Source organism: Coccinella septempunctata, chromosome 4, assembly GCF_907165205.1.
Source record: "Coccinella septempunctata chromosome 4, icCocSept1.1, whole genome shotgun sequence".
NCBI lineage: Eukaryota > Metazoa > Arthropoda > Insecta > Coleoptera > Coccinellidae > Coccinella > Coccinella septempunctata.
In genome coordinates, this window is record NC_058192.1 from 13212413 (window position 1) to 13236654 (window position 24242).

The 24242-nt window shown below is 34.2% G+C and overlaps 2 protein-coding genes across 3 annotated transcripts in view; one reads left to right on the forward strand and one right to left on the reverse strand.

Moving 5' to 3' along the window:
* The window catches only part of LOC123311393, a 55317-nt gene extending 41174 nt beyond the window's left edge, over positions 1–14143 (reverse strand). The window contains exons 1-2 of one of the 2 annotated variants that reach the window (XM_044895301.1): positions 13933–14143; positions 6765–6968 (exon numbers count right to left, since the gene is read on the reverse strand). In XM_044895301.1, the coding sequence (XP_044751236.1) occupies positions 6765–6770 (6 nt within the window). In that variant the 5' untranslated portion in view covers positions 6771–6968; positions 13933–14143. Of the gene's footprint in view, positions 1–6764; positions 6969–13862 lie in introns of both variants that reach the window. The other variant, XM_044895300.1, reaches the window with a different exon arrangement.
* A 6280-nt stretch (positions 14144–20423) lies between these two features.
* Positions 20424–24167, forward strand: LOC123312406 (ATP-dependent RNA helicase DHX33-like). The gene is made up of 6 exons (XM_044896804.1): positions 20424–21171; positions 21225–21470; positions 21528–21712; positions 21772–22041; positions 22239–23037; positions 23176–24167. Exons 1-6 carry the CDS (start codon positions 20650–20652, stop codon positions 23374–23376), a joined length of 2223 nt encoding a protein of 740 aa, XP_044752739.1. The 5' UTR covers positions 20424–20649; the 3' UTR covers positions 23377–24167.
* Positions 24168–24242: the final 75 nt, after the last annotated feature.

The following is a 24242-nucleotide window of genomic DNA, read 5'->3' on the forward strand; positions in this document are numbered from 1 at the left end:
TAATTTCAATATGGAAGAGTACGAGAGTAAGTTTATTTCTTCTCATGAAAAAACATTTATAACTCACGTGTTGCATACAAAATTAGATTCAATTTTGATTAGGATTCAAATGATAACACTTTCCAGAGACCTTTACATTCTTTCTCAAGAGAGCTTAAAAAAGTCCCATTCTTGTGCTGTGTGGGAATAAGAAAAGGAGGAAAAGAACACAAACTACCAAAACACGTGTGACCCTGACGAATAATCGATCAAAACCTCACAAAAACTATTGTTCCGCCCCGTGAAACCGAAATACGGGTAAACTTCCCCGTCAGAAATAATCAAGCGATATGAAACAAAGCTAATGGATACCCCACGATTTCACGCTCTATTTTTTGTTTGTCTTTGCCAATCCCTAATTTTTCGTTGACCCTTTCAAATCCAGTCGTTTGAAATTATGTGGGCTATATTTCATTTTATCCACCCCGTATCGCTAATCAGTCGGAAATTTGTCCGTGTATTTTCGGAGAAAGATGTTTTATTTCAGGCCCAGTCTCGTATGTCCTACTCTTTGGGATAGAATTGATAAAGGAGTTTTTAATGTGGAATAATTATCCAAAAATAATGGTAGGTCGTATAGGTAATCCTTTATATAAGCTTTTTCTAAAACTGAGGAACAATAATAATGAAACACCGAGTTCTATTTACACCTGACTGATGATGAGGACCTAACGACTGTTCAAAACGTATAAAACATCCATTACTTTTTTATTTCAAGGGCTGAAACGTGAGGACTGCTCTATCCAATCATGCACTCATTCATTCTTCAATATGATCACTCCCTCTATCTCCATTTGAGTTTGGATACCTAAGCTACCCCTCGTATCCTTTTCCATTAGGGTTCTACATCGAACATCGAACGAATTAAAAATGGATGCTTCCCAAGATGAATTGCAAGTACCTCTAGAAAATGGCATCCTTCTGGATAAACCCCCATAGGAGTCCAATTATACGACTGAAGGGATGACAAATGAGACAAACTTGGGAGACTCGTATACGCCACTTCTAGCAGTTCTAAAGCTAGAAGAATCAGGGAATCAGGGATATTTCAGAGAGAGTCTTAGTAAGAGTTGTTTGTAGAAAACGCTTCTGCGTTTTCCAGCCAAAAATATCGAAAGATATGAATAAACTGAATATTCCTCAAACAATAAAGGAAATATTTAGAATCATTCTCGTGCGTAAGCTAATTATCCTACAATGTTCTGTCATGAGAAGGAATATATGGGTTTTCTTATCATCCTTTTCAGAAAATTAAAAAATAATACAATATATTGTGACACCCTTGAATAACACGACTCTACAAAAAAATTTTTGTTCTTTGTCCTAACGTTTATATTAGGATTTTCTGGTTAATTATGCACAAAGACGAAAAAAAAAATAACTTTTTTTGTTATAAAGTTTGCTTTTGTGATAGTTATAGTATTAATAGTCGTTCTTCATTTTTTTTATAATTTTTAATAATTCAAAAAGACCGTCCGATGAGAGTGGGGTGTTTACGTTTACAAGGTGCCGCTAGAGGGCACTCGAGTCATAAACAACGATCAGGTGTTGTTTACTAGCCCAGACAAACTTCAAATATCGTCAAGAAAGTGTAAATACGATGCTGATGCATTTCGTTTTATATGTGGTCAATTTATCATAATTCGTGACTTGAAATACGTATTAATAAAGACATCTCACGTTCTCTCTGAAGCCTATGAAGCATATTTTGGCTTTCCTGTTTGGAATCAAGACAAGCCATGGGCTCCCCATTTTGCTTGTTTTTATTGTAAATGCTATCGTTGAATCAGTCTCCTAAACACAGAAGCAAACTTTTTCATGCCATATATTTTTTTTTCGTCTAATTAGGATCTAAACTATCGAAATTTTATGCTTTGCAGTCAAAGTCAAATTTGGTGTTGACCCGTGTAATCTCACCTTCATTTGAAGAGGTTCCTATTTATTAATTTATCTGTTGACAATATGAGAAAAAAATAAGCTCAATTGTGAAATATTAAATGATTTAATAAACCAAGAAATGCCAACACGAAGCATTCTACCTGTGGATCAGCTTGAGATGAATTGGAATCCACCGAATTAAAGTCACCTCATTCCTTTTTAGAAAAATTTCCGCACCGGAAAATGAATTATCTATCTTGGCACAGAAACCGTCGAATAAGAAGAATATAAGAGAATAAATTTCTTTTGGCAAGAAAATCAACTGAGAGCACAACTCACCACCACCCCCTTTTTTTACTGTTCGTATTACGAGCTGAAAAACTTCTTTTATCGCATAAATGTCACTCGTAAGATATATGCGTTTTGAGGACGCTTCCCGTTTCGTTGTTGTTAATGTCAAGGTCAACAAAACCCCCAGACATGTCTTTATTTCAGCAAGACAACCAAAAGACATTTATCTAACCGAAGTATCAGGATAGCTCCCTAAATTATTTCTGCATAGGAGACGTGTATTCAATTAACATTCAAGTTTTGCAAAACCAATATTATGTACTATTATAGTTTTATGTACTTTGAGAACGGCGAAATGAAAATAAACATTCTGTTTATCATGGATGAACCTCAGAACAAAATTATATGAGAGAGAACCATACTGTGAGCCACTAGTTGTCTGAAACAACTAAGTAATTATATTGTTACATTTTGACAACTCCTTCAAAGTCTATGCTATACGGTACTTCATCAAAAATGTAATATACCAAAATATGTATAGATATATTTCGTGAAAGTTGAAAAACATTATTGAATTTGACCGAAAAACAAAAGTTATGGAAGTGCAGAATTATTATAATATCGATAGGGAAAGGTTGGCTTAGTATTATGAATATTGGTTATCTCTAGTGAATAGTCTCCAGAGATGAAGGAACATCGAACGTTAGACATCAAAAATAAAATATGTATACGGGTCTTCAAATCTCAAGGTTCGTTCTCAATAACAGGCTGGAATGAAAATAAATTTCCCTTCGCATGGATGAAAGACTTCATCAAGGTATAACTTATTCACGGCACGAGTTTCTTGGTATAAATATAGTTCGCTCTGGATATCTTCAAATGAAAAATGATACTTTAATCTTTTCCTCTTCCTGTATATAACGATATCCATTATAATTTGTTGTCGAGATAGTTATAAACTTGATGATTTTCTGTATTTAAATATGGGTCTCAACAAGCAAAATACCATTCAGAGGCTATCCGTAAGAATCTATTTTTATTTCAAAGATGAAAAAATTACAAAACGATACAAACAGTACGCTCGAAGATCTAATTTTTGAGTAACACTGTCCTTTGAATTGTCAGCATGTTGTTGAATGTTAATAAATGTTTTTCGAATAATACTGTTTCGCGTTAGTATGTTCCTCTTGAAACTGATAATGTAGAGAAATAAATATGTAAAAATTATTAAAACACCTCAAAATGGGACAAGAAATTTTTCTTGCATAATATTCATATTTTATGAATGATCAATTAATTCTCAATTCAAATATATTATTATGATTTCGATTTCTTTCAGAATTTCCGTTAGAAAATTTGAAATTGGATAATATATCCATATGGTTCAATAAGCCCTAGATGTCAAATATTCTATTCAGGTTGACATCAAGAATCTTACTTACACCACATATGGATCTATTTTTAGAAGGATCAGATTGAATTAAGATAATTTTGAAAAGATATGTAAAAAATTCTTGGGAGAAATATAAAATTACCATAATTTTCATTTATTCAAATAGAGAATTGAATGAAGGTTTAGAAAAAATGGAAAAATGTTCCATGCATTTATTCGATAGAATATTTGGATAGCCCGTGAAAAAAAATTAAGAAAGAGAGAAATTAACAGAAATCAACAAATGACAGTCCAGTTACATTCACAATTGTTTCGAAACATGGTTATTTTGTGGAAAAAAAGGAAAAGTTCATTCTAAAGGTAACAGGTCTCCAAAAATATTTGGCTCTACTGTTGGTTTTTAGGGTTGTGAAACGGGTTGGTGGGATGTATAATTTGGGAAATTTTTCTGAAGCTTCAGAAGAATTATGTCCCCATATTCCAAAAGCGAAAAGATTATTGATTTTTAATTTTCAAATTTAGCTCAATGAATGAGTTACAAAATCCAGTAACCCGCTTTACACATGGAAGACGTTACCTACCTCCTTATATTTTTTACATCATTGTGAATGAAAAGTTATATTCTTCACCGTTTCTCTCAACTCTAAACTTTTACTTCAACTCAATCGAGAAATTTGGGAAATACTCAAGTAGATTTTAATATTTTGACACTTCTGCAAAGAAGAATGTACCTATAACAATTCTAACTCAGATAATGTATGAGATTTTTGCAGACAATTTCAATCTCGAAAAAAAATTGTTACACTCGCCTCGGGTTTCATAAAGCTTGATCAGGGAATCAATGCTTGATCGACCAACAGACGTCAATTTGTTTTCAATCGTTAATTCAGTCATGATCATTCAGAATATCATTCTCGCATCAAATTATGATGTTTATACGTCCATTAAATTATTCTCAATTGCTACTTCTTCAATATATTCAGCAATGAAAAGGTGTCAGTGAGTTCATTTTAGAAATCAAGTGACGGTCAAATCGTTGATCGCACAATCAAAGTTTTATGAAACCCGCTGTCCGTGTTGTACAATTCAACAAACGCTTGTCCTATTTCAGGACGAATATTCCTGAATGCTGAGACATAAATACGAATAAGACATCGAAGCAAGAAAGTGACCAGACAGCCGCAATTTTGGTGGAAATATCCCATTCCGATTATTCGTATTTTCCCTTTGAAAAACCCTTCTTGTGAGTGTCAATCTTTTCAGGCCGCTTTGTTGCTTGGATACAAGGGAAAGCGAGGCCTCAGTATGTCATATATCTGGAGCAGAACTGAGGATGATCCAGGAAATTAAGTCGTGGAAAAAATGTTCCTGTGTTTTCGTATTTTTTCGGAGCGAATATGGAGATATAGCGGATTAAAAGTTTTATAATTCATGTCCGCATTTGTGAAGGCACGAAAAATGGGGAGATTCCATCATTTTAATGGTTGTTCCTGAAATTTTTTGTCACATTCGAATAAGTAATATATTTTGTTGAATATTTTGATATAAGGTCTTTTTTGATAATCGTAGCATCAGAGTAGACGTTCATTTTAAAATTCTACTTTATATAGGTCGAAACCCTAAAGTAAGAAGCAGAACAGAGTAATTGATAGCCATCTACGATGTTACAATTATTTATGAAGACCTAGTTTAATGAATTATCTCTATTCGTTTGAATGTGTCCACTTAAATCGAATAATCCAAAGTGAAAAGTTGTTTGTCCAACTATCTTGTCATACGAATACAATTTCTACAATTTCAGATAGTTATTCTTGATGTTTTGAAGCATACAAATTAACTTTATGGCAACGACGGAGTAAGCCTTTGTCCTAGAATACCTATTCAGAAACTTATGGGAAACTAGGGACACATATAGCATACAATATTGCATCTGCTGAAGAGTATCTTAATAAGCCCAAAGCCTGTAGTGCAATTCAAACAGGTGATGCAACATATGGAACTATTATTAATACTTGATAATAAAGGATTTGCAGAAATTCTGTTGCCTTTGTTTGAGGATGACTGCAGAAAAGTTGATAAAGAACGATCCAGGGAAACAAGGCCGAATACACAGCAGTGCATCTACATTGATATTTCTTCTTCTCCAAAATTTGGACTATGTGTTTTATGAATCAAACAAGCCAAGCTATCTGTGACCAATCCACAAAAATGATAACTCATTCCATAGACATATAGACATGGACTGTGCCTTCACTTTCTATCTATGCATGAAATACGGTCGAAAAAAATGACAGAGAGAAACGCACGTCGGGAATTCAGTTGTCTCCTTCTAGAATTTTGATTGGTCTGTGTCACCTCTATGTGAACAAAAAAGAGACAGGTAAATTCCCGACGATCATTTCTCTCTTTCTATAAAAAAAGCCAATTCAATGCTGACATTGCTCAGTCCATGTCTCTATGTCTATGACTCATTCAAATAAAGCTACTGTAAAACCAAGGCTCTGTTGTGAAAATGTATTGGGCAATAGATATTTCGATTTTAATGAATCCTGCCTCTATGGTTGCAGAGTATATGAATTCTCGATTTTCAACACACGAAATCAATCATCCAAGAACTGAAAGGATCATTATCGGACAGATCCAAGTGTGCCAAAAATTTCAATTATTTTATAGTGAATTTTAGGAATTCGATGCGTAGGTATAACTATTGTAGAAAGCTCTAATTGTATAACTAGTTAAATGAGGCTTTCAGCACACGAAATCCTCGAGAGTGTCGAAATTCTGAACTGATGGAATGCGTGGGTATGAAACAGAACGCCAAAAGCTGAGGAAATATCTAGGCTGCAATTGCAAATTGTGGAATGAGTGAAATACGTTAACCAAGTGGAATTAATAGGTATATTTTCATTCCACTTATAACTTCTGTAATGATATCATCCACCTTATATTTGCAAAGGCGATTTTTGCCATTTATAAAACGGAACAAATTTAAGTGAAGATAATCGACAAATATTTCAAATGATGTACCAGACCCTTGGAACATAAATAAATGCATGGAATGGCCATTGACGTTGAATTTTTTCGCCCATTATAAGGTTAGGTCAGAGTTAACGTTAAGTTGGGAAAAGTTGTAACTTATGGCAGACAAATTGATTGGACTCACCTGCATTTTCGATAAAAAGCATTCCTCTGGAACTACCAACCTAAGCACTCACAGATGTTCTATTCGGTATACGAGGTGAACATTTCACGTCATATTATCAGAATACTGCACATTCCGGCCTCCGCTATCCACGAAGATTATGAGGGTTAATCACACAAACCAAACAGATTCATACAAGCAATTTTGGGGCCACTCCTGCCATTCCTGAAAGCGAAGCGTTTATAAATATCTAATCCTTATCTATCCGGGATTGTTGCAGGATACAATTACGCAAACAACCCTTTATTCACAGGTTGGCAAAATTCCCCATCAGAAATATATGTACAGGAAAGCCTTGGAATATGTTTCAGTAGAGGTAGCGAAGTATAATTTTGTAAATTGGACCAGGTACTCCTTGAAATTGAAAATTAAGTATTCAAGACCAAATGGAGCTAATATTAGTTTTTGAATAAGTTATATCCTTCGATATCGTGAGTTATCCAAGGTCAAAGGCGATGGTCGATTTTCCAATTTTTTCTTGTACAGAATAATCAGAAACTCACCTGTTCAGTTCTCACATAGAACGTATTTCAGTAGTTCTTCTCATCTACGTGATGATAAACCTCAAGAAGTCATTTAAGTATACAGCTCGTAGGTATGTTTCTCCTTCTTGGTTCATAGATATCAAACGTGAAAAACAAATTTCAGATAAAAATTAATGAGCATTTGACAATTTAATTGATTATAAGGCACACAAATCCTTCACTAGAAGTAATTCTCTGCGGATAACCTGGGAATTAAATTACGTCCAAATTCTATAATTGGATTCCGCCTTGCACACTTTGTGCAATAATTATTCTCATTTCCTCATTTTTGCCGGAATTTCCGTCATATTTCCAAGACAAAACCAAGAGGCAGTAAACAAAAGGATGAACACAACTCGATTGCGTTTGCTTCATTACCTTTGAAAGCGAATTTTCCTCTTTCATACTTTGCCCCACAATATATATTCAAAGAATTCATATTATTGTTCTGTTCTGTATGCAATAAGATCTTTGTTATTCGTTAATTATTTCCTCGCTTTCCACCGCCCGTCGACTTGAAGCCGTAGGGTTCTGGCTTTTTCAATGTAATAGTGGAATAAAACAACCGGTTTTTTTTTGCTCTTCATTTACATACCCCATCTAGAGAAGAAGAACGTGAAGGTATGATTTGGCGTGACTCTTATTATTCTATGTGGTTCGAGTTTGAAGGTCAATTGCTTTTGAGGTCAGAGAAAGGGTCACTGAAGGTTTCAACGGAGCCAGACCATTACAAACGAAAGATCAAAGAGTCTACGTGTATTCTATTAGATCAAGATAATAATTTGGCAAATTGTTCGGTAGGAATAGATCATATTTGGATCAATTTACTAAAGAAGGAGCTGTCATCCGGTAATTTCAAAATTTAATGAATCAACGTTTCTATGCAGTCTCTATTTCTATGTATTGACAATTGATGTCAAACAAAAGCCACAATTCAGAAGATTTTCAAAAATAGATTTTTCGTCTGATGAAGGAGTCTGATATAGACTCCTTATAATTTCAACTTTATTTATTTTCAGTTCATTTTCAGTCAACAATTTTTTTCTAGTTAATTTGCTCCTGACAAATTAGTGCAAGAATTTACGCAGGAGCAAATCATCGATTTCATTTTTAATTGATTTTGTTTCAGAGATTGGGAGTAAAAACCCTAAAAAGTTTATTAAGAAATGCAGAATCCTCCCAGAATAAATTTTAATCGATATTTCAGCATTCTCCCTAAAACAGGGTTGAACGGTTAGCCAATTGAAAAAGTCACCAGCTATAAAAATGACAAAGGTTTTTCGAAATTTCACAATAAATCCATTTTCCTATAGCCTCGAAATAATGAATTTTTCAAAAGGTTCTCTTCTAGTGTTTGTTAGGATTCTTGATTTTTCTCCATATTGCCTAAAAGACAATGTGCCATTTATGGAAGCAACACTCGCTTAATCTCGCGAAAAAGTCCATATTCTCCAAGTGAAGATGTATGCATATAGGTAAGTCAATGTAATCTCCAAGTCTTACTCCACATTATTTATTTATTCCACGTATTGATTAGGAACATGTTTCGGAGGCATAAAAGCCACAACAAAGGATTCGAAGTCATCAAAAGAATTGTCTAATCAATACCTGGAATATATAAACAATACGTAGTAAGACTTTGAGTTTGCATTGATTTATATTATAAATTTATTGGGTGCCTACATCTGTCATAACAAACCATTTTATTGAAAAAAAATGGAATAAAATATCAATTTTTCTTGCAAACTGCATTTTATACAGGGTCTTTATAAATAATTGTAAAATCGCAGTTGTTGGTATAAGTATCGACTAAGAAAGAGTGTGCAGTCTGTCATAAGAACTAGAATTTATTGTTTTTATGATTATCCAAAATGGGATCTTTTTATATTTGATATAAAAATAACCCAGTTTTTTTTTACGAAGTTCTAGAAAACCATTTTTAGGTGTATTTAGTGGAGTGTCAGCTGTCTGAGATTTAATATCACTGGGGTGTCAGCTTACAGCTCAGTTATTTTCAAGATGGTTTTTGGTAGATGTCTATACTCAACTAAAATACCTGAAAAGCTTAGAACTCTAATTAGAATTTTTCTTGAGAAGTTGGAGTTGGGAAAGCACCCTCCAAACAAAATGTATGAAGCTTTTTGAGAGATCAAAATTTCAGTTGTGTAGGTCTTCTTTAGTTTAAAGACATATACCTTATCCCTTATTCATATTTTCTAATAATAATGATAACTTATGAGCAGTGGTAGTTAGGTTTCAGTTAGGTGACACTAGCGTTGAAATGTACCGAGAAATGTTCATTCTAACTAAAAAAAAGATGAAATAAAAAACGTTGGCTCGGTATACGATTATGGAGTGCTGCATCCATGGACATATGAGTTTCCATCCCAACTAAAACGAAAGGAAAATACATTTCGACAACCGCCCGTCCCGTATTTTCGCTTGTTTCAAACATTTTCACACACTCAGCTCAAATAACCCATTTCGCCTAAAAGAAGCGAGTGATATTTTCGACGGATATATTGGATTCGATTCGGAGGTAAGCAGATCGTTTGCTCATCCTTTCAGATGTCTACATCCACGGTGAAAAACTTGAAATTGAACTGCTTTCGATTCAAACTGAACCCGTGTTACTGTGAGGAAAACGAGGAAAGAGGCATCATATCAAAGACATTCTTGAGAGCGGAATGCATATAGGTTTGTATTTTTGTAAGGGATTAGGTATTCTATATCATTCACGTAACAAGAGAAGAGGGAGCGAACTCAATACGCATCAGTGTCAGCCATACAACCGTTCAATTTCAGGTGCTCCGGTCGATGATTTTTTTTTTTTTCATTTTTCACTACACTTCAAATCGTTCGGAAAGTCATTTGAGAAGAAAAAGTTTTCAATTTCCAAGGGTTCTGACAATAAAGTTGCGAGATCCAAAGAGCTTAGAGCTACTTTCACAATCCATCTCACCAGCCTTTCATACCCTGTGATTTCTTAGAAAAAGCATTGACAGCAGGCAGACGAGAGTGTTACCATTTCCAACAAGTGTCTGAAATTTATATCTATTACTTTTTTTGGAATCTGCTTGTCTTAAACTGTAATAAGTACTTCAAGAATAAAACGCTGATTTTTCAGATTCCCATCCTTGAATTTCAAGTAATCAACAAAACCATTCTTTGCAAGGACTGAAAGTTTCCTCACACTGGAAGCTCTAAATTTATTGAACCATGTGACCACTATCTCAGCCTCACCGAAATGCTGGAGAGAATCGCATATTCTGGGTTTTATTTGATTTCAGAATATATACACAAAAAGTGGGTCGATATAAATCCCATATCTAGGGACCCTGGAGCAAGTAATCCAATCAGACAAATGGAATGAAATTTCATGGGATTTTGACCGATCCTAATGGATTTATTTATAGAGTTATGGCTGTGTGAATGGCTGTTTACAGAAGTTACACATGCTTTCAAACGTTGTTGATAATTGGCTAGAGTTCCTAAATTATCATTTTCTGCATTTAACTGAAGTTATATGACTCGCTTGAAAAATTAACGCTTTTTCAGAATTGAAACAGATTGCATAAGTCAATAGGTTGGTCGTATTTGATGTGATATTTTTCATATCGGTATATAACGTGTGTTCCAAAAAATTTGTCGTCAAGGGAATTTTTTATAATACTGAAAGAAATAAAAGCCTTTTACCTTTACCTAATCGAAAGAAGACAAAACATCCGAATACCTCAACCCCTTCGTGATTCATGTCTGTGACGTATGAAAATTATGAAATTTCCACCGAGCATTTTTCTAATCGATTCAGATTTTTCGGATTCTTGTAATCTAACTCAATGAAAAAAAAATGCCTTTCGCACAATGAAAGAGCTCATTGTCGAATCTGCTAGTAACTTTTCCTTGAAAAAAGCCTCTGAACAAAATATTACGATGAACAGGTTAATGTCATCAATAATCACATTTTAGGAGCATGAATTGATTCAAGGGAAGAATTCCATAGCATATTGACTACGAACTTTTTGGAATGCACGATGATACAGGTTCTTAATAAAGGGGATCAATTTTGAAATTCAATGATAGTAAATTCGAAACATTTTAGTAAGGAGCAGCACTGATATTACCACCAAACACTGTATGATCTATTTACTCGAAACTGTTTAAAGTGGGTATGCTATTATCACGTTTCACGTTTTCTATTTTTTTTTTCATAAGGCCACTTTCTGTGCTTCATAATCTTTAGGAAATTCATCCATTATGGAAGTATTGATGTCTAAAAGCCGCATTCTTTCGGAAGTATCCCCTAATTCGTTTCAGATTTGACTACGTATCGATTGAGTGAAAATGTAATTGCTTCAGTCCCATCTCAAGTACTGTCAAGAGAAAATCCTCATTAACATAGCAAGTAGGAAAAATCTTGGGAAACTTCCCGAATTTCACTTCTCATTTATCGTGAGAGTGGCATCGTATAATCTTCCGATGCGAAACACAAAAGAGATAAAACTTGAAGCTGGGTGAAACTTTTCTTAGAGAGTTCTCAGGTGTCTGAATGTTACTAACAGCTGATTCAGATGCTCGAGACTGATATATTTTCGTGGTGGGAAATTGCAATCTGTCTAAGCTGCACACCATCCGTCGCGTTACACCACTGAGTTTGTAGTAGGGTGTTGCTTTCAGGTTGAAAGTGCTACATAATGGATTTAAACGTCAACTTACTACCTCGCTAGTGTTTACCCCATTACAGGTTCAGTATTTCTTAATTGCTGAAAGAACGATCTCCTAAATGAGGGATAAAATAGACGCTTGACGTTTTTAGTGGAAGTGAATCGTTAATGGTTACCTGAAATTTTGAAGTAGGTAATGGGTACTATCGTATTATATCAATGGGGGACAAGAGTCAAGTATCGACAACCATCCTAAATACATATGAGTAGTATTTACATATGCTTTCGTTAACCTGTTGATTAGGAAAATAGATTTATTAGCAGAAGTTGTACTCTTTTGTTTCACATATGCAGGAGCAGGATAAGTTATTTATATTTACATATAAAATTTTCGATCAATTTTGAAGAGAGCATATACTTATTACAAGAAAACCTAATGTAACTTTCGCCTTGGAAAAATTCCTTGGTACCTCTGGAAGTGGGGAATATTATTCACCTAGTTTTATCTGCCCTGGTCTACCTACTTCTTCCAAAATATAAAGATAAAAACGTGTTATTTCGAAATTGCCCTACCTTCAAAAATCTTCATGCCGAAAAGGTAGCACAAAATTACTCTATATTCATGAATCAATGTACAAATTTCTCTCGAAGAAACACAAAAGTTAAGCATACGCAATTATTTGATAATGACTTGCCTGGTACCCAAATTTAATTCTCCCTATTTCTCTCTAGATAAGTCTCAAAATACTTTTAAATTTCTGAATTATTTCATTTTGAAGCGAGAATATCGAAACGAAAAACTTTCCCAAAAAACATCCATTTTAATTAAGTGCTCTAATTAGGCAGGTCAGTGGATCGTATAGCATCGAAGTGGCTCTTGTTTTTTATGTTTCATGAATATTTCCGACCATAATTTAATGTTCAATTGATCCACCTAAAATGGTCTATTAATTCAAAATTATGCCCATGAACACACTCACTCATGTGAATTGATCTGCAAGAAAGTAATAAAACTTTTCAAGAAATTCTCGATAAAATTAATATTAATTTCGAATATTCGAGCAGCTCTCCAAAGTTTTTATTCAGTAGAGGGAGGTGTGATGTTTCAAAGACTAAAATTGGAATGTGAGATATTTCCTGAGATTTCCTTCCTTTCCGACCTTTAAAGGCCAACCTTTTACAATTTTCAAATATGATGGCCTCAAAAACACTACGAACAATAATAATTTGAATCTGTTTCAAATAAATTGTTGGGTATTTGGAGTATCTAGAGAAGCATAGTCAAATGAAGTGAAATGAAATAAATTTCTAATAAAGTATTTTTGCAGGAGAAATTCCTGGATCTATTATCATTCATTCCGAATAACTTTTAACTTCTTCAAAAACTTGAAATTTCAAAGCAAAATATTTGGTTGACTATTTGATATTTTTCCATATTTTAATTAAAATGGAGATGAGTCTATAGAGCCGGAGCATGTCCTATGTGAATAAATTATTGCGTAGTAGGACTTTTTGAAAAAAGTTTTGAACTCAAGATATTCGATTTCATCAAAAATTTTATTCGTTTTGTTGTTTTTATTCATTTGTTTATTTATTCGTTCCAATGTGTAACCTACAAATTTTATATTTACATTTCTATTTGCGTCTTTTTAATCTTCCATTGTTTCTTACATTTTAGATATTCATGGTTTGATAATGGCCGAAAAAGGCCGAAACATGTCACCTATATGATATAAATATATGGTTCCAAAAGTATAGAAGTGTTTTCAAGACTTTTCACTGTTTATTGAGTATACTCGAGCTCATACTTCTCAGGGGGATAAACGAAAATCATTCCAAGGCTTTCCGGGCTAGTAAAACAGGAACCGAACCTTTCAAGAAGCTCGGAAATCCATTCAAATCTCTGGAAACTTTACAATCATTCCCCTCCCTTTCCCTTACATTTCCTTCCAACCCAAAACTTCTGATTTATTCCACAAGAGAGTTCCACCCCGAGAACCACAAATGAAAATTGAAGAACTCCGCGTCAGTTCACGAGCGGATACGCGAGAATCGGAAAAGCCCGTAGCTCCGTCACTTTCCCGAGAAGCATTTCCACAGGCCGTGCAACAGTTAACTGATCGGCCGGTCGGATTCCAAGGCCTACGCGACGCTCGGCGCACGCTGTCAGAAGAACTGGAAAACTAGCGGCGTCGTCTATATGGAGTGCTCCTGACCCTGTTTATACTCCCCCGGGTCAAGGTTTTGAAGCTAATGCCATCCGGTGACCGCAATATTGCATTTAGCCGCTAACACGGTTCAGAAAACGCACCATAATATGCATCGCCTCGTGAATAAATTAAATTTACATGGTTAACCATCCGGTTATCTTCCGTGGCTATCTGCGGATTCAGCTCGCTGATTCCACTATGAAACGTACAAGCGTGATCGATTTATGAAAATATAATGAGGATAACATGGGGTTGTTCGATGCCCAAATGATGAATTGAAGATAATCGAATTCCTTATAATGTCGTGTCTGTACATATATTGATTAAAAACTAATCTCGGGTGTTCGGACGATTTATTTCATTCAACTAGGAATCTTGCCAATGTTTCGGACTGTTCTTGATTCTTCCAGGTCTTGGACAAACTTATTTAAAAACACTTTCGCAACACTCTGAAAAATGTGAGGAGAAAATACCTCTGAATCTTCATCTCGACACAAATATTATCTCCATCATTAAATACTGTAAAATTGCAGTAGCATCTCTGCCATATTCGCGACAGATGTTGTCAAAAAAATGTTCTCATACTGTTACGACCAATAACTCAGATAGTAGAGAAGAATGGACTGTATTTCGATGGCTAGACAGTGGCAAAAATATACTAAAATAACAAAAAACCCACGAGAAATTGCGGTCGACAGTGATAAACTCCCTCAAAGGTCATCAAGGTTGCTCTGCTCGAAGACTCAGCTCTTCACAGGGATCTTTGGCTGAAGGCTGTCAGGACAAACTTTCAATTTTCAAATTGAATTTTTTCAAACTAGATGACTAAGCGAAAAATTATTCGGGGGTTCAAAGTGGACGAATCAAGAAGAGCCATGGGTTTGAAAATCGAAATTATTTTCAAGGAAAATTCACTCTCCGAAGCGTAATACTTATATCGAATTGAATATCGAGATAACATACGTTACATTCTGTTTGGTGAGGATGGTACGTGAATTCACTAAATGCTGACATTTCACACTGAGCAAGTTCATTTAGGTCATTTTATTTCTATACAAGAAAAACGACCTGACACATAGTTTATCTGACCAACCATGAAAATCGCCTCTTGTATTGTATGTACGTATTGAACTGAATTTCTCAGTATGCACCTCATTTCGATAACTATGCGGCCTTCCAAGATTTGGTTCTAATTGATACAACAGTATTTGAGAAAATGATCACATACTTTGTCGGATCGAACTTTGAAATCTTCAATTGTACTGGAGCACTATCCTATATTTGATGATTTGTTTTGGATTGCTCAAACCTAGGCTCAAACGTTTGTTACGAAAATGATCCCATACTTTGTCGAATCGACCATTAAAATCCTCACTTCAGCCGAAGATATCGATCAGAATTTCCCAGAATTCATGGCAATATCAGAATTGTGCCTCATTTGAAAAATATATGTTATATTATGGTTCTATTTGATTCAAAAGATTTTAAGATTATGATCCAATACTTTGTCGGCTCGACCTTTACGATCTCCATTTCCATTTCCATATTTCCTATGTGGAATAATATTCATTTTTACTTCATCAGGAGGTACTTGCTTCCACTGCAGCTCATGGAAGCTCCTCAATTTCTTCCATTTTCAAACCAGCAGTTGGGTAGACTGCTAAAATTATGCTTTTGGTCCCCCTATATTATCTGTATTCAAGGGCAGATGTCCAGCCCAGCTCCACTTCAAGTGAATTATTCTTTCTATAATTTCTATCGCATCTATCAACCCCATAACCCCAACCAACAGCTCGCTTCAATCTTACTTTCGGTATTCTATTTTGGAGTAATTAATTTTACGAATATTCGTTTAGTCATCAAATTTTGTTTTATATACATACTTATGTACCTAAGAAATGTATGTAGATATGTATTATTTCGAAATCGAATAACTGTTTGATTTTTTCATAATTATAGAAAAGATGTACTTTTCTGTAGCAAAGTCAGTTTTCACAAAGTGTAATTCGAAAGTCCCTCACAGGCGCTAAAATCCTAGCTTCGGCTCTTCCAACTCCACTAAAGTATTCACTTTAAAATCTGATAATAAGTTGTCGTTTAAAAATGACAATGATCTGTTTCAGTATTCCTCTCGAAAAGTACATTGAATGTTCCTTTCAATGACCCTCCGCCATTCTGCAACCGAAAATTACAATTATTCAAGTTTTGCGATATCAGAGATCAAAGTAGTTCCGTTAAAATTTGTTTCATCATTTTAAAATATATAAGGAAATTTTTCTGAGTAAGATCTGCTGAAAATTATTACTAAAGTAATGAAATTCCAAAAGCCATGTTACGGAGATGAAGAGCATATGAAGAGACATCATTGAAATATTCTCTTGGAAAATACATATTTATAATGTTTGCTGTTTATCCAGCGCCTTCGCCATTCTGCAACCGGAAATTACAATTATAAAAATTTTGCGATTTCAGAGAACCAATTAGTTCGATCACTTGAGTTTTCGGTTCATTATTTCTAAAGATGGAATCTGAGTCTGATTTGCTGAAATGAGACTTCTTATAACACTTTTAGTTAGTTTCCAAGTAACGGAATTCCAAAAATTCAAGTTACGGAGATTAAAAGCATATCGTGGGACACCATTGAAATGTTCAATCTTAAATTCCATCGAAAATCCGGCAAATAAAAATGGCAAAGGATCTGTTTCAGGATTTCTCCTGAAAAATACATATAGAGTGCTGATGAACTGGCGCTTTCGCCATTCTGCAACCAGGAATTCCGATTATTTTTCGAGTTTCGCGATTATATGTAGTCATTGAATTAGTTTCACAATTCAAAGTTTTTGGATAATTACTTCTAATAATGAAATTCTGAGTATGATTTGGGGGTTTAATTCCACTATGCCCTAAAGATCTCTTTTATGTGAGACTCCTTATAACACTTTCATTTATCGATTGAAATTTATTTTGAGAGGATTTTGCATCTCTTCACAAACCTTTTAGGGCTTTCACTCCCAATCTCTGAAACAAAATCAATTAAAAATGAAATCAACGATTTGCTCCTGCGTAAATTCTTGCACTAATTTGTCAGGAGCAAATTAACTAGAAAAAATTGTTGCCTGACAATGAACTCAAAATAAATAACGTTGAAATTATAATTCTTCGTAACGTTTCGGAGTCTATATCAGACTCCTTCATCAGACGAAAAAATCTACTTTTGAAAATCTTCTGGAATTGTCGCAGGAGCAAATCGTTGATTTCATTTTTAATTGATTTTGTTTCAGAGATTGGGAGTGAAAGCCCTAAAAGGTTTGTGAAGAGACACTTTCATTTAGTTTCCAAGTTATGGAATTCCAGAAGTTGCATTACAGAGATAAAAAGCATATGGGGGACTCCACTGAAATATTCTCTTCAAAATTTCATCAAAAGCTCGTCAAACAAAATGGCAATGGAACTGTTTCAGGATTTCCCTCAAAAGTATATACAGAATGTCAAATATCAAAAAAATCGCGTGGGTCATTCTCATAACAAAAATTTCGAACAGCTTCACCTGCTTAGATACGTCTCCCTGAATATAGCACCTGAAAAGCAATTTCTAATTTTTTTCCTAGAAGAGCTGACAGAAATGAATTGGAGCGGTCATTCAATGGAAGCAGGAAGGCAATCAAAAACAATTTTGTTGTTGCAAGGGGTACAACAAGCCACCCCTAAAATTGATTTCTTTCTGGAAGTAACGGTTTTTTAAATGAAAAGTAATTTATCAACAGGGACTCAGCTCCAGTCGTATAGTCCAGAATTATCTTCGAAGTTAAATTTATATAGATTTCTAAACCCGTTGGTACCTTCGCCATTTTGCAACTAGAGATCATACCTAGTTATCACATAATATGTATTTGTGGGTCTAGAAATTAAAAATTTTGTGATGAGCTTATACCTATAATGGAAATCTCGAAACTTAAACATTCAGTTTGGTAGTTTCAGAGTTTTGACTACATAGTTTCAAATTCTTCTGTATATTATTTCTAATAATAATAAAATTTTGGATATGGGTTGGATAAAATTACATTCCTTGTAACACTTTCAGTTAATTTTCAAATTATGGAATTACAATTCATACGGAGATAAAAAGCATTTGTATGGAGGTGCTATACTAACTATGCTTTAACTAGCCATTCTACCACGGGATATATTCGTAAACCTTTTTTTTTCTCCATTCTCGAAATTAAATAAGAATCATTTTGGGAACCTATTCTTATCGAAAACTTCCACCAATACGGCCATTCCATCACTTTCTTGAGCCTCTTCCAATCTGATTTCTGAACTAAAAAAGGATTTTTTTCTTCCCCTAAATGTAGGTCGATGTATAATACAACGAGACGTTGTGTTAAGCTAAGCTTCGAGAACTTCTCAACAATCTGGCTCTTTTTGGCATGGGAATCCCCTTTAAAGCGATTACATTCCGTATCGTGCAAGTCGTGGAACGCTCGATCATGTTGATGGCCCATTTAGATTTTCATGGACCGCATAAAAGATCGAAATCGCGACTCTCTGCGCTACTACCCAATGCAAATTAACAAAACCCGCCCCAAAAACCCGATGAAGCGTAATATGTTCGAAGTCCCTCGATTCCTGGATCGTTATTGAAAAATAATATACGCATATAATAAATTGTTTTTTATTGATTGGAAAGCACGTGGGTATGTAGTTTCTTTGAGGTATTCGAGCTGAAATAAATCAACCTTTGAGCTCATACATAAATATCATTGAAGAATGTTGAAAAACTCGAATAATTGTGATAGGTATCCGCACTGAATACGTACTCGTTATACCGGGTGGCCCACCCCAGACGCGGCGCTCATTTTGAGGGAGTAAATAAAGATATTTTGAAAATCTTTTCTTGTGGTGTGTGTAGGGTGTTCAAATGCACAATTTAAAATTATTGTCATACATACGGGGTCTTCGAAAACAAAGATATATAGACCAAAGTTGCACTTTTTAAATGTAACACTCTGTATTTGACTTCAAAAATGGAATGGCAAGCTCAAATTATGATGATTTTTTCAGATCACTTTACACCTTAGAAGGACCATTTACGAGATAATGGCGAAAATGGTTTACTAGTTTCGAATCAAAAATTGAAAATTGCTCAGAAACTATCAGGTTTAGATGTAGGAAAATTTTATGAGGATAGTTTCGAAATTAATTTTTACGCACAACGAGATATAGAAATACCGGGTGTGCCAATTGAAATAAGAAAGTTTTCGACGATTATTTGTAGATGATGTTTGAGAATTAATTATGATGACTCTGTATATTCCAGAGTTGAAATTTTCTTTCATATGTAGGGGTAGCCAACTTGTCTACTCGAAAAAATTCTGTCTGTATTGCTGACGTAACTAGTTTCTTCATTAATTGCTATTTAATAAAAACTCCATATTTTCGATTTTTCGCCATTATCTCGTAAAGGGTGCTTCTGAGCTATAAAGTAATCTGAAGAAACTCATCATAACTATAGATTAAATGAAATGAAGTTAATCTATGATCATAACCTGAGCTGGACATTCCATTTTTGAGGTCAAATAGATGGTGTTACTTTGGTCTATATCTTTGTTTTCGAACACCCTGTCCATATGACAATAATTTTAAATTGTGTTTTAGGACATACACCACACACAAAAAATTTCAAAATATCTTCATTTACTCCCTCAAAAAGAGCGCCGCGTCTGGGGTAGGCCTCCCCACATATCACATATTGTGATAAATATGGGATTGTTTGAACGCTCAACAGTAAAAACCCAGTAAAGTATATAATAAGTGAACTGACGGTTAGAGAAATCGAATAATTGAAGAACGGAACGTTTTGGTTTCCCTGACGAAGAATGTATTTTCACGAATGATTTGTTTATTTTACTGTAATGTTATTTATCCTAGTGTTTTAATTATTTTAATTCATTTTTTACTACTAGTTATTGAATGATGAAAACTTCATCGTATATGTTTTCAGTTACAGGTTTGTCTGAAATAATTTTGAAAGGAAAACAAAATATGAACTAGAAAATCTGAATTTTTTCTTTAATTTGCGATTTCTCTTCGTAATTAATTTTATGTTGATGGTCTTCCAATTTCAATGTAAAAGCCTTGTTTATGAAGGTCAATAAACAAGATAAAAAGAATCGGAGAAAAAGAAGGACTCTTTTGGTATTTCCTTCTATGATTGGACGAAAATAACCTAAAAATTGAAATTCAAAATATGTTACAAAAAGTGGTGACTGGAAGTGTTTACTTGTTCGATATTTATTAGGCTCCATAATTATTGTGACAATTTTTTCTCAGTTGAATCAAATGTAGTGAATGCGTTGAATGAAAACACAGTGACAGAAATATTTCCAATATTTCATATATCTCGATATTGTTGAATACACGTGTAACATTGAAACAACAAACTACAAATATGGATGAGGAAGAATCCGTTTATAATCGAGGTGCTACGAATAATAAAATCAAACCAAATGTTTCAAAATTCCAGCTGAAAAATAAGCCGTCCATTATTTTCAATATCAATAAAACTAATGGTGGATCACCACCACCTAAAAAATTGAAACTAACTACTGTTTCTGATAAGCCCTGTACTATCACAAGTTCGTCACATTCAAATGGGAACACCAATGGATCAAATGGTATCAATCTAAATGGGACCAGTAATAACATCAAATTTGGTAAACCTAAGATAAACTTATTTGAACAGAGAAGAAAATTACCTATATTTGCAAATAGAAATAGATTGTTGGGTCTCATAAAATCCAATGACACACTTGTAATTGTCGCCGAAACAGGTTGTGGTAAAACAACCCAAATTCCTCAATACATACATTCTGCTAGGCTGGAAGAAAATGGTTGTATTGCAGTCACTCAACCTAGAAGAGTTGCTGCGATCAGTTTAGCTAAAAGAGTGGCCCAGGAAAATTGTCAAAGTGTAAGTTGTTTGTGAAACAAACATTGAATTTTTTTTATGTTTTACAATTTCAGATGGAAGTTGGTGAGACAGTAGGATATACAGTAAGATTTGAAGATAAAACTTCTGCAAGAACTAAAATTAAATATATGACTGATGGAATGTTACTCAGGGAAGCTATGTTTGATAAACTTCTAATGAATTATACCTTTATTATATTAGATGAAGCTCATGAACGGACTATACACACAGATGTTTTATTTGGTATTGTCAAAGAGGCTCAAAAAAAAAGAAAAGAAAGGAATATCACACCCTTGAAGGTAATAATTTTAATTTTAGTAATTTTAGTTTTATTTATACATGAATTTTGCTTTTAGATTCTCATTATGTCAGCTACTATTGACGTAGAAAGTTTTACTTCATATTTCAATAACTGTAAGTCAGTGTATATAGAAGGGAGGACTTATCCAGTTACTTTATTTTATATGAGCAACCCAAATGATGACTACCCTACTACATGTGTATCTACTTTCTTCAAAATACATAGAGAGGCACCACCTGAGTAAGATGACATATTGAAAGAATAAAAATCAGTCTTTTACATCAATTATTTTCTTTTAGTTATGACGTATTAATATTTTTAACTGGTCAAGAGGAGATTGAAACAGCAGCACAACAGATAAGAATTTTAGCCAAAGATCCAGATGTTGAAGGACCACCAGTTAAAGTTTTCACCCTATATGCAGCTCAGGCTTCAGCGCAGCAGCTGAGTGTATTTCAGTCAGTCCCTGAGGGACATAGAAAAGTTATTATCAGTACTAACATTGCTGAAACAAGTATTACCATTAGTGGAATTCGCTACATTATTGATAGCGGCATGGTTAAAGTCAGGTACATCAAATGTTTTGATCCCCTTATTTCACTGTTTTTTTTTAAAGAGGTTTCATTCTTATTCATCAAGAATTAACATTCAGTTTTACCAGTCTTATGAAAATAATTTTCTAACATAACCTTTGATTCTCCTTTTGAGTTTCATTGGAGGGAAAATAATATATAATTAGTTAATCTAATTATGCATTTTCCTGCAGGTCTTTCCACCCATCCACTGGTCTTGAGATGCTTAAAGTACAAAGGATATCCCAAGAGCAAGCTTGGCAACGATTAGGAAGAGCAGGTCGTGATTCTGAGGGTTACTGTTATCGTCTATATACCAGATCCCAATTTGAAAGCATGTCTATGTCGACTGAACCAGAAATTCAAAGGGCAAATCTTACTTCAGTGGTTCTGCAACTTCTAGCGCTTGGTGTTCATGCCAAAAAGTTTGATTTCATGAGTAAACCATCTGAAGAAGCTCTCGATGCTGCCTTTGAAGAGTTGAAGTTATTAGGAGCTGTAGAGGATGTTGAATCTGGCAAGTTGACTGAAATTGGGCAAAAAATGACAAAATTCCCATTGGACCCAAAATTCACTAAAATTATATTGGCGGCTGAAAAGTTTGGATGTGTTGCAGAAGCTTTAACAGCAGTCTCCTTCCTTAGTGCTGAATCAGTGTTGCTTAATCCGACCACAAGGAAAGAACAAGCACAAGCAGTTCGGCAAAAATTTCATTCAACAGAAGGTGACCTTTTAACGTTGATAAATATATTTAGGGAGTTTTCCAATGCGGGAAAAAGTAATAAGAAAGCGTGGTGCCATGAACATTTTCTCAACCTAAGGAATATGTTATATGTTAAAGACGTCAGAACTCAGTTGAAGGAGATTTGTAGGAAATGTAATATCGAGATCAATTCGTGCAGTAACCAGTTGAAGCTTCTAAGAAAGAGTCTTTTGGCTGGTCTATTCATGAATGTAGCAGAGTTCAACATCAGAGACCGACATTATTCAACGGTAAGTTTCTTTGTTAACAAGCTCACATTCCTTCTGACCATTATATTGTCTTTCAATTTCCTATTCTCTTAGTTGTTGGGAATTATCTTAAAACAAATGTTATAATGATCACCATTTGCAATGATTGTTTATTTACAGCTGCACAAGAAGCAAAAAGCTTGGATACATCCTAGTTCAGTGCTTCATGGAACTTCGAACACACTAGTTCTTTTTACAGAAATAGTTCAGACATCCAAGTGTTTTTTAAGAGGATTGACCACAATGGAAAGTGATTGGTTGATGGAAGTTGCTCCAGAATATTTCAAGCAAAAAAATATAAGGACTTCTGACAAGTGCTGAAAACATTTTTTATTATGTAGGTGGACTGTGAAGTGATAGACTGATATGTATCTCAGATTGGAGAAGTTGTTTTTCGAACTTTTGCGATTATGACTAATTGGGTGTTTCAATATTTACTTGTGATATTCACATGAATTGAATCATGTTACTGGTTATTATTAAGAGTTAGTTGAAACGAATTGAGAATGGTCCTTTTTTGACTACTCGATCACCTTCTATGTGCCTTTTTTCATAAGTGTATTTACTCTTAATTTCGGTCAAAAGCTAATATGGCCTGGTTGAAAATTATATATTTTGTAGCAGGCAAACGCTCACGAACATAGGTTCTAGGTTCTATCAAGTAGAGGCCACTTCGATTAGAAGTTTCTGAAAAATGCATTGCCTGCCCTTGGGTAACCAAGGATTTTGACAATTTGTAAGAGTGCCCTATTGATCCTGTTGTAAATTACTCTTGTTTCTATTTTTATATATTGTTTTATATAGACATACTTTCCTTATGTAATATTGAATACTTGCAATGTCTTAATTTATCTTTGAATTTCTATCAAATATATATTGTATCTTGAATGATAGGATTGTGAATTTTTTCTATGGACAATAATGACCCGTATTCTTTTGTTAACCTTTCAAACAGTTTTTCTTTAGACTCTCGTTTCTGTACCTATGATGATTCTCTTGGGAAATATAAAAGTTGATTATTTATTATGTACAGTATGTAAATCGATGATGTGACTAAAAGTATAATTTTTTTTAAGAACTGTTATGCAATAAATAAAACATACCAACAGAAATATTAGACATTTAATTTCTATGAGATTATTCAATTATTGAAAACTATAAATTAGTGTATAAAAGGACGCGGACGA